This window comes from Pholis gunnellus (assembly GCF_910591455.1).
Source record: "Pholis gunnellus genome assembly, chromosome: 11".
Taxonomy (NCBI): domain Eukaryota; kingdom Metazoa; phylum Chordata; class Actinopteri; order Perciformes; family Pholidae; genus Pholis; species Pholis gunnellus.
This window is the reverse complement of record NC_136538.1, coordinates 4,835,203-4,847,299: the sequence shown is the minus strand read 5'-3', so window position 1 is coordinate 4,847,299 and position 12,097 is coordinate 4,835,203. Positions and strand designations below refer to the sequence as shown.

Genomic DNA, 12,097 nt, shown 5'->3' with positions numbered 1-12,097 from the left:
TTACACAGTTATTAAATTCATTGTTAATATAAAATAAATGTTGATTAGTGCAAGCGTTATGACTGACAAGGCATACTAACAAATGTATCAGTGAGGAGAGATGTTCATTAGAGCCGATTGATATTAAATACTACACAATATGACGTTTCCAGTAATATTTAGAGTTAGGGGAAGCAGTAGACACTGCTACACTCAAACCAGTGCTTTGAGAGGATGAAAAAGTGTGTTAGCTGTTTGTCCCAGGCCAGCTGGGCCCAAATGAATTGGGCCAGGTCAGGCTAAGGCTAACAATTCAGGCTTGTGCAGAACTCCACTCTGTGTCTCTCTTTAGCTTTCAACTGGCTCAGAGCAAATATGTTTTACTAGCATGACAGGCCAGTAAAATTAGAAACATAGATCAATGAAGCATCCAGTAATAGTTCATTTTAATTCAGCTGTTCCACTCTGTGAACAACCGGTTTATAGATCTGTGTCTCTCTCTCTCTTACCCACTGACTAAATGTCTCTCAGCCGCTCCATAACAACAGTTTGGGAACAACAACTGATGCTGCCTGCTCTACCCATATGACCTCATGGTTACCGGGGCGATGGGGATTCCTGGCGCAGAGAGCAACGTGATTGGCCGAGCCCGGAAAAGAGCTCTTAAATGGGTCAAAGCAGTCAAGTGTCTCCATGGAGGAGGTGTGTGTGTGTGTGTGTGTGTGTGTCTAAGTGTGTGATTTAGAGACAGCACAGATTTCATCTTCCAGTTGTCATTAAAGCGCTGATCAGCAATCAGTAATTATAAAGCCGTCGTCTTTTCCTGTACCCACCCACTCTGTCTCTGTGTTTTCTTCTCCTTCCTGTCGGGCTCTTACATTCTTCCTTCCCTTCATTTGTTTCATTTGTTCCTCTCCCTCCTGATGTATGGATGCACCCCATCTGTCTGTACCGGGACCGTGGAGGCCAACACTGACCTCAAATGGCTGTGTTATGAAATGCTATGCCGGGCTCTGAGAGAAAACACATCAGAAAGATGATGCAACGCGCTTCCATTATATTGTAGAAATAACTGGCCTGGAGAGTTAAAGTTATCCACGTGTGCTGCGACGGAGCTTCCTCCACAGCTGATGAGTTTGAGTTTGTTTGATCAGGATGCCCATCCTGTGAGATAACGTGAACATCTTAAACCAAAGTTTTGGCTCTGTGCTGCTGCTGACCTGCCTTTAATTATTTTATTTCAAGCTGGATTCTTGTTAGAAATTTTTGTGACATATGACTAAGCTTCTGAGTCTTTTCAGCCGAGACAAGAATAAAATTTTGGGGGAAAAATTCAATATTTTTTGTCAAGAAATTAAATAAAATCGTAGGACTATAAATTGAAATGAAAATGTGTTTCATGTGGATATTCGGTTCAAAAGCATTCTGCACATTATTAAAATGTTTTTATTTATATATTTATACATATATAATTATAAGATTATATAGTCTTAATATAATTAAATATAGATATAAAAAAATCCATTTACTTTTATAATAATTTTATGCTTTTAAAAATATATATTTTAAGTATAACACAGTGAACAACACTATGAAAACGTTGGTGAAATGGCGGATGGGTGGTAAGAGAACCCATAACCCCTGCAACGTGTCCCAAAACTGCAACCCTACCTGCCTTAAATTAATTAGAGTGCAAATGTCCGAGTCTGTTTTCGTGTGTTTTAGCTTGTTTAGTGGAGCAAACCGGTTGGGCTTATGTGTCGGGACGTCTCCGTTCTGTCAGGAAAGCAGCGCTCGGGCCCGGGGGTCGGGTCAGAGCTGCCGTGTTCAAAGGGTATGAGGGGCATAGGTACCGCAATGCAGGCCTCCGCTCTGGCGCGTCTAAATAAGGCGTCGAGTGTGTGCTCGAGTGCCTGGCCTCCAGCACAGTCGAGCCGAGACACCCTATCCCTACGGAGCGGACTAGTGTTAGAACAGGGAGCTACTCTTACACACACACACATACACACACATATTCAAAAAATAAATAAACGCACATAGTCTAAAAAGTACAGCGAACACTGCCACCGACATTTTCTGTTGCCTGTGTGAGTGGGGCGGTACAGTGGGTGTTTTACTTGAAGTTGCCGGGGTGCTGGCTGAGGGCCAGGCCCAGGGTGTCCAGGGCGTGACGGTGGTGTTTCTGGGCGCTCAGCAGCAGAGTCAGCAGGTGGAGTGAGTGCAGGTCGTCCCCACGGAGAGATAAAGCCGCCTGCAGGGGCTCTGTGGCTGCCGATACCTGCCGGACACAATCCCATCCTCAGGTTATAATTTACAAGCCGCACTGGTTGCTGATAACTAATGTCTGTTGATTAATACATATATTAACTTTATACCTGGCGTACAAGTGCCAGCTGCAGAGCCAGGTACATGGCAATCTGAGCATCCTGGGGGTCTAATGAATGAGCCCTGCAGAGGAGAGAGAGAAACCCCAGATGGTTCACAGTGTGTTAGCAAAGATTTTATTACATTTCTGACAGGAGAGTGAACTTTTTTGACAAACAAAAACCTGTCTTAATGGGATACAATTAACCACATTGGTTGAAATGAAATACTATGAGCAAAACTCCAACAGCTGATAAACAAGAGGAAAGACGTGATGGAGCGTAGAAGAACAGGAACCTACTTGCTCAAAGCTCGCAGTGCTTTTTTGTTGAATTCATCACGATCAGCTTTCAGAGTCGCTGGAGAGAGAGAGAGAGAGAGAGAGAGGAGAGAGAGAGAGAGAGAGAGAGAGGGAGGGAGAGAGAGAGAGAGAGAGAGAGAGAGAGAGAGAGAGAGAGAGAGAGGGAGGGAGAGAGAGGGAGAGAGAGAGAGAGAGAGGGAGAGAGAGGGAGGGAGGGAGAGAGAGAGAGAGAGAGAGAGAGAGAGAGGGAGGGAGAGAGAGGGAGAGAGAGAGAGAGAGAGAGAGGGAGGGAGAGAGAGGGAGAGAGAGAGAGAGAGAGAGAGGGAGGGAGAGAGAGGGAGGGAGAGAGAGAGAGAGGGAGGGCAGAACAGAAAGTTTACTCGGCACAGTTTCAGCTTTGCTTTGTTTCAGATGTAAAATGTTATGTAAAATATATAAAATGCAAGTTGGTCATGCCCTTCCAAATTAACCTATAACCATTGAAATTGTGGGAATTATTCACACTTATTCACTTTTTTAATGAGAAATAGATAAGAAGGGTTGATTATTTTTGTCTATCTCTCTGCTCCAAAATAAAATAGTATTTCCCAAAATGTCAAACTATTCCCTTAAAGGTGCATTATACGAGATTGGGAGCATATCGATTGCCTCTCAACGGCTCTCAACATGGCGACGGTTGGTGCTCGGCAGCTAACGGTGCTAACAGTGCAAACTGCAGCTAAACAGTGTTTATATGAGGGGGAACCGGAGGTGGGGGCTACCCTTCCGCGGCGCCGCCGTTGGTTGGAACGCCGTTATCAGCTGTAATTGCCATATGAGAGGAGCGCAGAGTGGCGGTCATAAGCTAGCTTTGTAGGTTGCGCTCGCATACAGGAACATGCACTTGAAGCACGCGCTGCCGGGGCCCGGCTATGTCAACGCAGAACGGAGAAGCTCCGATAACTACACACGCAGAGGGAGAGCGACTTCATCCTCTTCTCAGGTAGACGTTACTCCTCTATATCTTCACACAGCAAGTAGTTGTTTGCTGCTAATGCTCTGAATCCCATGTACTGCACCTTTAAGGTCTAGTTAACTTCAGTTAACGGCAATCGATTAACATCAGGGAAAGATTGTGATCACGAAATGTTGACTGGTATAGGCGTCAGGATGGGGAACCGTGTTGGAACCAAGAGGTTTGGGTGTACACTGATTGTCAGAAAAACACCTTGTCGTTTTAAAGCATTTGAGAGGAAAGTATATTTGTTGGTTTGAGTGTCCTTACCATCAGAGGCCTGTAAACTGCAGCACAGTCCAATGGACAGGTAGGCCCTAGGCAGAAGTTCTCCGGCTTCTTCCCCCATAGACGCCACATTCCGCGACAGAGCCTCAGCCTCCTCGAACTGCACACAAACATGCACCCATTCAAAGCGCAGGTGGAACACCGAATCATTCTGCTCACGAAAAACCAACAACCTATAATATGAAACGCGCACACTGGAGAGGAAAAACCTTGCAGCGCTGAGACGCAAATGTGGCTGAGGTGCAAAGCAGGGACGTATTTATGGCTGAGCTCAGGTTGTGAGTTTAGCGTGAGGACAGTCCACAGCAGACTCAAGGACGACGCAGAGTTTGCTGAAGGACACACACACACACTCGCCCACACACACGCAGCAGCAGACTGAAGGCGGTGTGTGGCTGAGCTGAGCTGAGGAGAAAAGTGTGTCACCCTGTGTGAGGTATGGCGGGCGGGTCAGGTGGGCGTAGGGGGGGTAATGCCTGTGACGGCACGCCAGCGCAACAGCAAGCCAACTGCTCTTACACCCTCCTCTTCCTCCCTTCATCCTCCCCCTCTGGTCCTTTCTCTCTCTTTCTCTCTCTTTCTCTGAATCCGGCCCTCGCGAGTTCAAAGCTTGTGCACAATAGTCATTTAAACACACAGCCTGTCCATGCACATCTTAGGAGGATTACGTTTTTTTTTTTCTCTCCCCTCAAAGATGAACATCTGCAAAACAGCTCTTCAAGAATTAATAAAAATACATTTAAAAAACAAAAAGAATCGCCAGTCGTGAAGTTTGTAGTGATGTCATGTTTCCTTTTTTAATTTAATAAACATGTATAGGAGCTGTCTGGAATACCTGGAGAAACAATGTGAAGGAATTGTAGTTTTGGTTTAGTCCGTGGGCCACAATAACAATACATGTTGTTGGTTAGATAATAGTCCAGACTAGTCCAGTGGAGCTGATGGTGGATAATGGTGGCCCATTTATGTAATGCCCCACTGCAGTATGCCCACAGTGTCCCATTGTGATTAAGGCTGTAAGCTCCTTAGTGTCTCCGGCCTCCCATGATCTCCAGCCACCGACAGATGTGCTCTCTCTCCGTTCGCCCCTGTTAGCTCTTTTCTAATCTCTGACCCCTTTATCTCTCTCTCTCTCTCACACTCTCTCTCTCTCTTTCTCGCCCACCCTTAACACCACTGTTGACATTGACTTTCTCCCTCCTGCCCAGATTACAAACAAGTGACCCCAGGGTCAACCCCGAAAACATTAGCGCTGCTGTGTTACGTCTCTCTGTGCACATTCTACTAAGGCAGCTGTCCATGTAGCGCAGAATTCCATGAACCTCACCTTTCACATCTTCATCTTAGAAATGCAAATTTGCGATAGTTCATCGGTCCGAGATGAAGAACGAATCCCTGCTGCTCCGTCTGTAATCCTGTGCGATTTGAGCCTTTACATATATTTGTTTGGCTTTATGACAAGTCCGTATTCTGCTGACCTTTTTTTTTTTTGCTTGTGACTTATTAAAGGGACCCATAAACTCTAAAATACGTATTTCTCTTCTTACCTTTAGTGCTATTTATCGATATAAATCGCTTTGGTGTGAGTTGCCTAGTTTTGGAGATATCGGTCGTAGCGATGTCTGCCTTCTCTCCAATATAGCTCATCGCTAATGCCAACACGCTAACATGTTCGCAATGACAAATGCTAACACGCTGATGTTCAGCAGCCAACGTTTACTATGCTCAACTCTTAGTGAAGCATGCTAGCATGCTGACATTTGCTCATTGTCTAAGTACAGCTGATGGGAATGTGATTCGTTCTGCAGGTATTTGGTCATAAACCTGCAGGATTGGACAAAATATCATTTGGACCCGATGATAGCACTTGATGAAAAGTGAAAGGATGAATGTGTGCACCAAATTTCATGGTAATTGTTTGAGATATTTCAGTCTGGGTCCATAGCCGTCCACAGAGCCCGAGAGCACGGCTAAGAAATGACCAAATACGAGACCAAAGTTGGAAAAATAAATTTTTTGTTATGGAATTTAGTTTGGCACCACAGTAATCATGTGGGGATCCTGATCCCCGGGTTTGGAACCACTGCTTTAAGGGTCGATGCACATGGCTCGTGAGCAGTTGAAGTAAAAATATTCTCATGTCCTAATTTTGCAATAATTATTTGACCTCCTCAGAATGATCTAGTGTCCACCTTTATGGAATTATGGAATTTGAATTTATTGACAATTTCAAAAGGTATCGCTGGTAAATGTTGAGCGAAAACATCACAGCAAGAGGTCATCATCCCAATCGTAACGTCCGCACATGGCTCAGACTCACAGACCATCACTCTCAACTGCAAGTGTGTTTATATGAGCCCAAGCGTGTGTGTGTGTGTGTATGTAACGTATATTGTCCTGCATACAAGTGTGTGTGAATGTTTCGCGCGTATTCACCCAGTGCAGTTGACCAATGCAGACTTTAGCAGCCAATAGGGGCAATGAGGGGTCCTCTGGTCTCATCCTGGCACACTCCTTAAATACAGACACGGCACCAACTCCCTGGAAGGAACACACACACACACACACACACAAATGTCACCGTGAAATTGTGATTCATGTGCACGCAGCAGCCAGTTTATCATGCGGCCACAGATGACACATATCGCGTTTAAGCGAGTGCATCAAACACACATCAACTGTCCTTACACAGCCCTAATAGACCCATTTAGACACACAGTCACTTAATACATGTAGGTCAATCATTAATGGACCACGCGCACATGCGCACATGCACGCACACACACACACACACGCGTGCACCCCGGCTGGCCCTAAATAGAAGCGGATCTGACGACACCGAGGCAGGCCCCTTCTCCTTCTAGGGAGCATCCTATTTCTGGAGCTCTCCATTGATCTGCAGTGTCACTTCATCCAGCAGCCCAGATCAATTTATTTTCTGTCACAAACACACACACACACACACACACACACACGAGCCGAGGGAGGAGGAAAGAGAGAAAAGGCTGTAAGCTATTCCAGCTCCTTTAGAGGAATCCCATTTGAAGAATGTCCAAAAACATCTCAACACTTATTTAGCAGCAAATGGATGAAATAGTATTTCCTATATCAGGAGGGAGTAGCCATGGACAGTGCATTCTGTACCACATGGTTTAGACTAATAAGGTCTAGTTGAATGCCTTTTTAGTGCAATTAATCTACTTGGCAATTGTCAAACCCATCCGCATCTCCGAGCAGACCGCTCCGTGAACAGAGGTATGGCAGGAGATGGATGTCGCCTTCGGGTGTGGCGTGGCGTGTGCGAAGGGGGCTGTCGCTGGTGTATAAGGAGCAATGAGCTCACCTTCCCGGCCGCCATGAGTGACAGGCCCAGCTGGTGCCAGAGGTGGAACTCGTTGTAAGAAAACTTCATGGCTCGCTCCAGACACTGCAAGGAGAAATGAAGACACACGAGCACGTCTTAGAGGTTTAATTCATAAGGAAAATGGGATGCTCATGTTGAGGTTGGGGCAGACTCTGGTCAGGTTAATCCAGACCGAGCCAAAAGGAAAAGCCAAGGTTAGGAACATTACATCTATTCCCTCATCATTTACATGTCCGCTGAACTGAATGGCCCCCCTTTCTTGACCACATTTTTCTAGCTTGAAATGACTGTCAGTCACCACTCGCCACCCACTCAGTGCTGTTTCAGCACATAATGAGGTGATTGATGTGTGTGTGGACGAGCAGAGGAAGGGAGCGGAGCGCTGCTCAGTCAGGTGTTGTCAGTCATGTGTAACCAGGAAAAAAGGTCTGCCTAATATTCTGATGAAATAATGAGCACATATTACTGCTGACCGTTTAACATGCAGACAAACATGCCCCGCTGGATAGAGCTCAGCGTGGCTAATTGTTTCACTGAAAATACTGTGAGAAGTTTGAGAACAATATTCAACGAGCGCACCAAGCTTAGAATCGATTAAACATGCAGGAAGACTTGTGTAGGGAGTTCACTGCTGCTGCTACATACGTGATGGTGCTGACCCTTGTTAAGGCCCCCCCACATAACAAATCCCAATTGAACCACCTGTTTAGGGGGTTAATATGCAGAGATGGAACTAGGGTTTGGACAAATTGGGATGCAAAAAACAGAAAACTGTCAAAGCACAATGACTCGTGACAATGGGCCCCAGGGAGCAAGCCCTCTTTTTGCATTCATGTTGTGTCTCTTTGGGGCAATTTTGTGTCACTTTGTAGTCAATTTGTGTCACTTTGTAACTGTTTGATATTTTTGTTGTTGTTTTGCATCTTTTTTGTTGTTGTGTTGGTATTTTTGCAGTCATTTTGTGTGTCTTTGCAGTGGTTTTGTGTCTCTTTGTGGTCATCTTGTCGCATTTTAGTCAATCCCAGTGTCTCTTTAGATGCTTTCTGTCTCTTTGTAGTCATTCATTGTCTCTTTGAGGTTATTTTGCCCCTTTTTATAGTCATTGTGAGTCTCTTTGTGTATCTTTGTGGTCTCTTTGTAGCTGTTTTGCATCTCTTTCTAGTTGTCTTTTGTGGTCTTTTGTATCTCTTTGTCGGTGTTTTCAGTGTCTCCCTGGTTGGTACGAGTCTCTGTGTAGGACATTTTGTAGGTGTGGGAAACATGAATGTGTGGACCACATTTCATGGCAAGCCATCCAATAATTGTCAAGATATTTTCGCAGCAATATTCCAAGCTCAAGGTGGCGCTGGATGAAAAGTTATGGGATCACCAAAGTCATTCACTGGGGACCTTGAATGTCCAAAGTGAAGGACCGACCAGCCGACGCTGCCATCATGGAGCCTTGCTGCCAGCAGAGCTAAATCTGATTCTACCTCGAGCAGCTACTTATACATTAATGCACCTGTAATATTAATCCAATAATTCAACATATATGATAGTACATGACTCTGAAAGTAGGAATATAATGTACTTTCGTTAAAAAAAATTTTGCACGCAGGTCTTTTACTCATAATTAAACATTTCTGCTTTCGCTTAGTCGCGGGATTTAAATACTTCCTCCGTTATTGCCATTAGCTAATATCATTCTGCAAAAATGTCAAATCACTGAATTTTGTTCCATCCGCATAATCCAACATAATAACACCGCCTCTGTGTCCTCCAACTGAGTTTTGATATTAGAATCAGACCTTGCTGCAGACACCTCGTGGATTGATTGATGCTTCGGTAAGTCTGTAATCAATCACTGTGAAAATGATTCATCACATCAGAGATGGATGGCACTGACCGGCTGACTTCTGATTCTTAATAAATGGCCCATACTGGCCTCATATATCAGCAAACTGATTCACTGGTCTAAGTGGAACTACCTCAGTGTGTATGAGTGTGTGTGTGGGCCTCCTTGTAAGATGACTGATGCTATCTATGAATCAGTCAGACAGGTGGACAAACCTAATTTTAGCGGACCCCTCTAGCCTCCGCCTCCCTAACTTCCTACATCTGGGTAGAGGTCACATTCGAGGGGGGTAAAAAAAAAAATGTAAATGAAGGAATTTGGCGTGAGATACTGGAAGAAAAAGAAATGAAGGAAGAAGCAGAAAGAGACACCTAATCCCCTTGCTCAAAGTGTTAAGGACATTCATTAAAAAGTTTGGCAAAGGCAAAGCTCTCGCTAACACATCTGATCTCTCGTGCACGCTTCCCCTCAGACCTCCAGCATGGAGTGTGTGTCTCTGTTTATGTGTGTGCGTGTGTGTGTCAGCTCACCTCAGACAGCATGCCGTACTGCCCCCTTCTGGCCATGCCGATGGTGAGCAGGTCATAGACAGAGGTGGCGTCCTGCAGGCTGGCCTTGCGAGCCTGGGCCTGCTCTGGCAGACGACTGATCACCGCCTCCCCGCTGGCCTGGGCGGACAGAGATGCCGAGTGAGGAAGGAGGAGGAGGAGAAGGAGGGAAACGAAGGAAGGGAAAGGAGGTGATGCTGAGAGGTCTACTCTTGTGTTTTGAAAGCAAAAGGCTGAGAGCGTGGAGTGTAAGGGAAATGCTAGAGAAGGCAGAGGGAGTGTATGTGTGTGTCTCACCATGGACTCTGTGATGAGCAGCAGCAACACAGCCTCCTCCACCACGTCCTGAGGACAGAAGCAACTGCCAGGACACAAGAAACAGGAAATAGAACCAATAACAGGAAGTCTATCCCTCACACACACACACACACACAACTTGGCCACAGGTAGATTTCCAGATTGCTGGGAGTGTCCAGTTTCTGTCTCACTTGTGGTGCTGTAATACAACACGGGCCTCACTGGGTGTATCGCTACACAGCACTATCTCCGATGTCACACACACACACACACACACACACACACACACGCACACGCACACGCACACGCACACACAGGCTCCTTCATTTCTTCCATCTCTACCTCTCCCACCCCTCTCATTCATCACTTTCGCTGCTTCTCGTCCCTCTGTGGTCGGCTCTGTGTCCTATTAAAGGACACGTTTACCAGACACCAGCGTGGCCTTTTCAAAAAGAGGAAACCGATGACAAAAGCCCTGAACAATGCTCAAGTACAGCTACTCCTCAGGGTGAAGTCTCCTGTTCCTTCTCTCCTTCTAATCTCAGACATGGATTTAGATCTTCACTTATGATAGTGTGGGCAGCATTAGTCATGTGGCGGTGACTAAGAATGGCTCGCAGGGCCTGAGCAACGAGCGCAGGATCCCTGCAAAGAGGGTAAAGCAGAAATCAGGCAACAAAACGTTGATACAATCTGTACAGTCTGACCAGTTTGCCATGTCAGGACCGTGTCATGCATTTTGTGCTACAGTATGTCACTTTAATATCTTGATAGGATATATGTTTTGTTACGCTGTCATGTATTGTGCTATGCTATGCTACATATAGCACATACGTATGTGTGTATGCTGTTGTGTTATTTAATGTTATGTTAGCTATTCTGGTATGTTAATTCATGTCATTATCTTGTGCAAGTAATGTTAACTTGTTATGTTATGTCATGTCCTGTTTTCTTGTCAATATCATGTCGTGTTCTGTTTTCTTGTCATGTCATGTCATCTTGTCATGCTGTTGTTGTATTGTGTCATGTCATATTGTCTCTTCTTGTCATTTTATCTTATCTTGTCAGGTCATGTTATCTTGTTATTTTATGCTTTATCAAGTTATGCTATGCTACCTTATGCAGTTATGTCATGTTGTGCTATAGTATGTCATATCGTCTTTTTATGTTATGTTATGTCATAGTATGTTATGCTATTTTTTTGTTGTGCTATGCCATATCATGGGGGGGGCGGTGACTGTGGCTAAGTGGAGAGCAGGGCCGTCCTTCAATCAGAGGATCAGTGGTTCGATCCCCGGCTCTGCAAGTCCATGTCGATGTGTCCTTGAGCAAGACACTTAACCCCATAATTGCTCCGGTAGCTGTGCCTACAGTGTATGAATGTGATAGAATCTGATAGGCAGGTGTCACTTAGCCCCTTCCATCAGTGTGTGAATGGTTGTGAATGGGTGAATGATGACAAGTAGTGTGAAAGCGCTTTGAGTGGTCGGAGAGACTAGAAAAGGTTATACAAGTACAGTCCATTCAACATGTTTTTCAGGTTCAACACGTGAAAGGACGCACGGGCTGTTGCTGTGTCACTTAATAACATCAGCCTGGCTAAGCAGTGATGGAGAAAGGGTTCAGCTAGTCCAGAAGTTCAAGGGGTTTTAAACACAGCTGTATGCCCAGTTGCTTGGCTCCAAAACAGGTTATTAAAGTATTTGTTTTAGCTTTCAGATTTTTGTTTTCCAAGTTCAGCTGAACACATCATTAACTGCTGAAGAATGTATTTAAGAAAACCACAAAAAAAAGTATTCACTGCATGTTTTATCATTGTTAGTCTGGCTGCACGTACAACCATTTTTTTGAATCAGTCAATGTTTATTTCCTTATTTAGGGAGCTATTCTTTGTCAAAGTAGTACTTTTGGTAAATATGCAAGATATGCTATAATATCAGGTCTTTGTCCAATTCAAATACATATTTGTCTTTTTCTCTATCATATTTGTTTCTCTCCATTACTGTACTTGTAAGTACTTGTTATAATAATCTAAATATGAACCGTAATGACAGTTAATTAATTAGGATTTCATTGCCCTATGCATATTCACAGGTATAATAGGTGTGTGGCATTTGTTGTCCTCAGC

General features: G+C 44.7%; 1 protein-coding gene across 1 annotated transcript in view; it reads right to left on the bottom strand.

Moving 5' to 3' along the window:
- ttc7a (tetratricopeptide repeat domain 7A) overlaps positions 1–12,097 on the bottom strand; it is a 49,210-nt gene that overhangs the window by 26,371 nt on the left and 10,742 nt on the right. Inside the window, exons 8-15 of the mRNA XM_079169468.1 lie at positions 9,970–10,033; positions 9,655–9,792; positions 7,270–7,353; positions 6,363–6,467; positions 3,909–4,026; positions 2,645–2,702; positions 2,355–2,427; positions 2,097–2,257 (exon numbers count right to left, since the gene is read on the bottom strand). Of these exons, the coding sequence (XP_079025594.1) occupies positions 2,097–2,257; positions 2,355–2,427; positions 2,645–2,702; positions 3,909–4,026; positions 6,363–6,467; positions 7,270–7,353; positions 9,655–9,792; positions 9,970–10,033 (801 nt within the window). The remainder of the gene's footprint in view (positions 1–2,096; positions 2,258–2,354; positions 2,428–2,644; positions 2,703–3,908; positions 4,027–6,362; positions 6,468–7,269; positions 7,354–9,654; positions 9,793–9,969; positions 10,034–12,097) is intronic.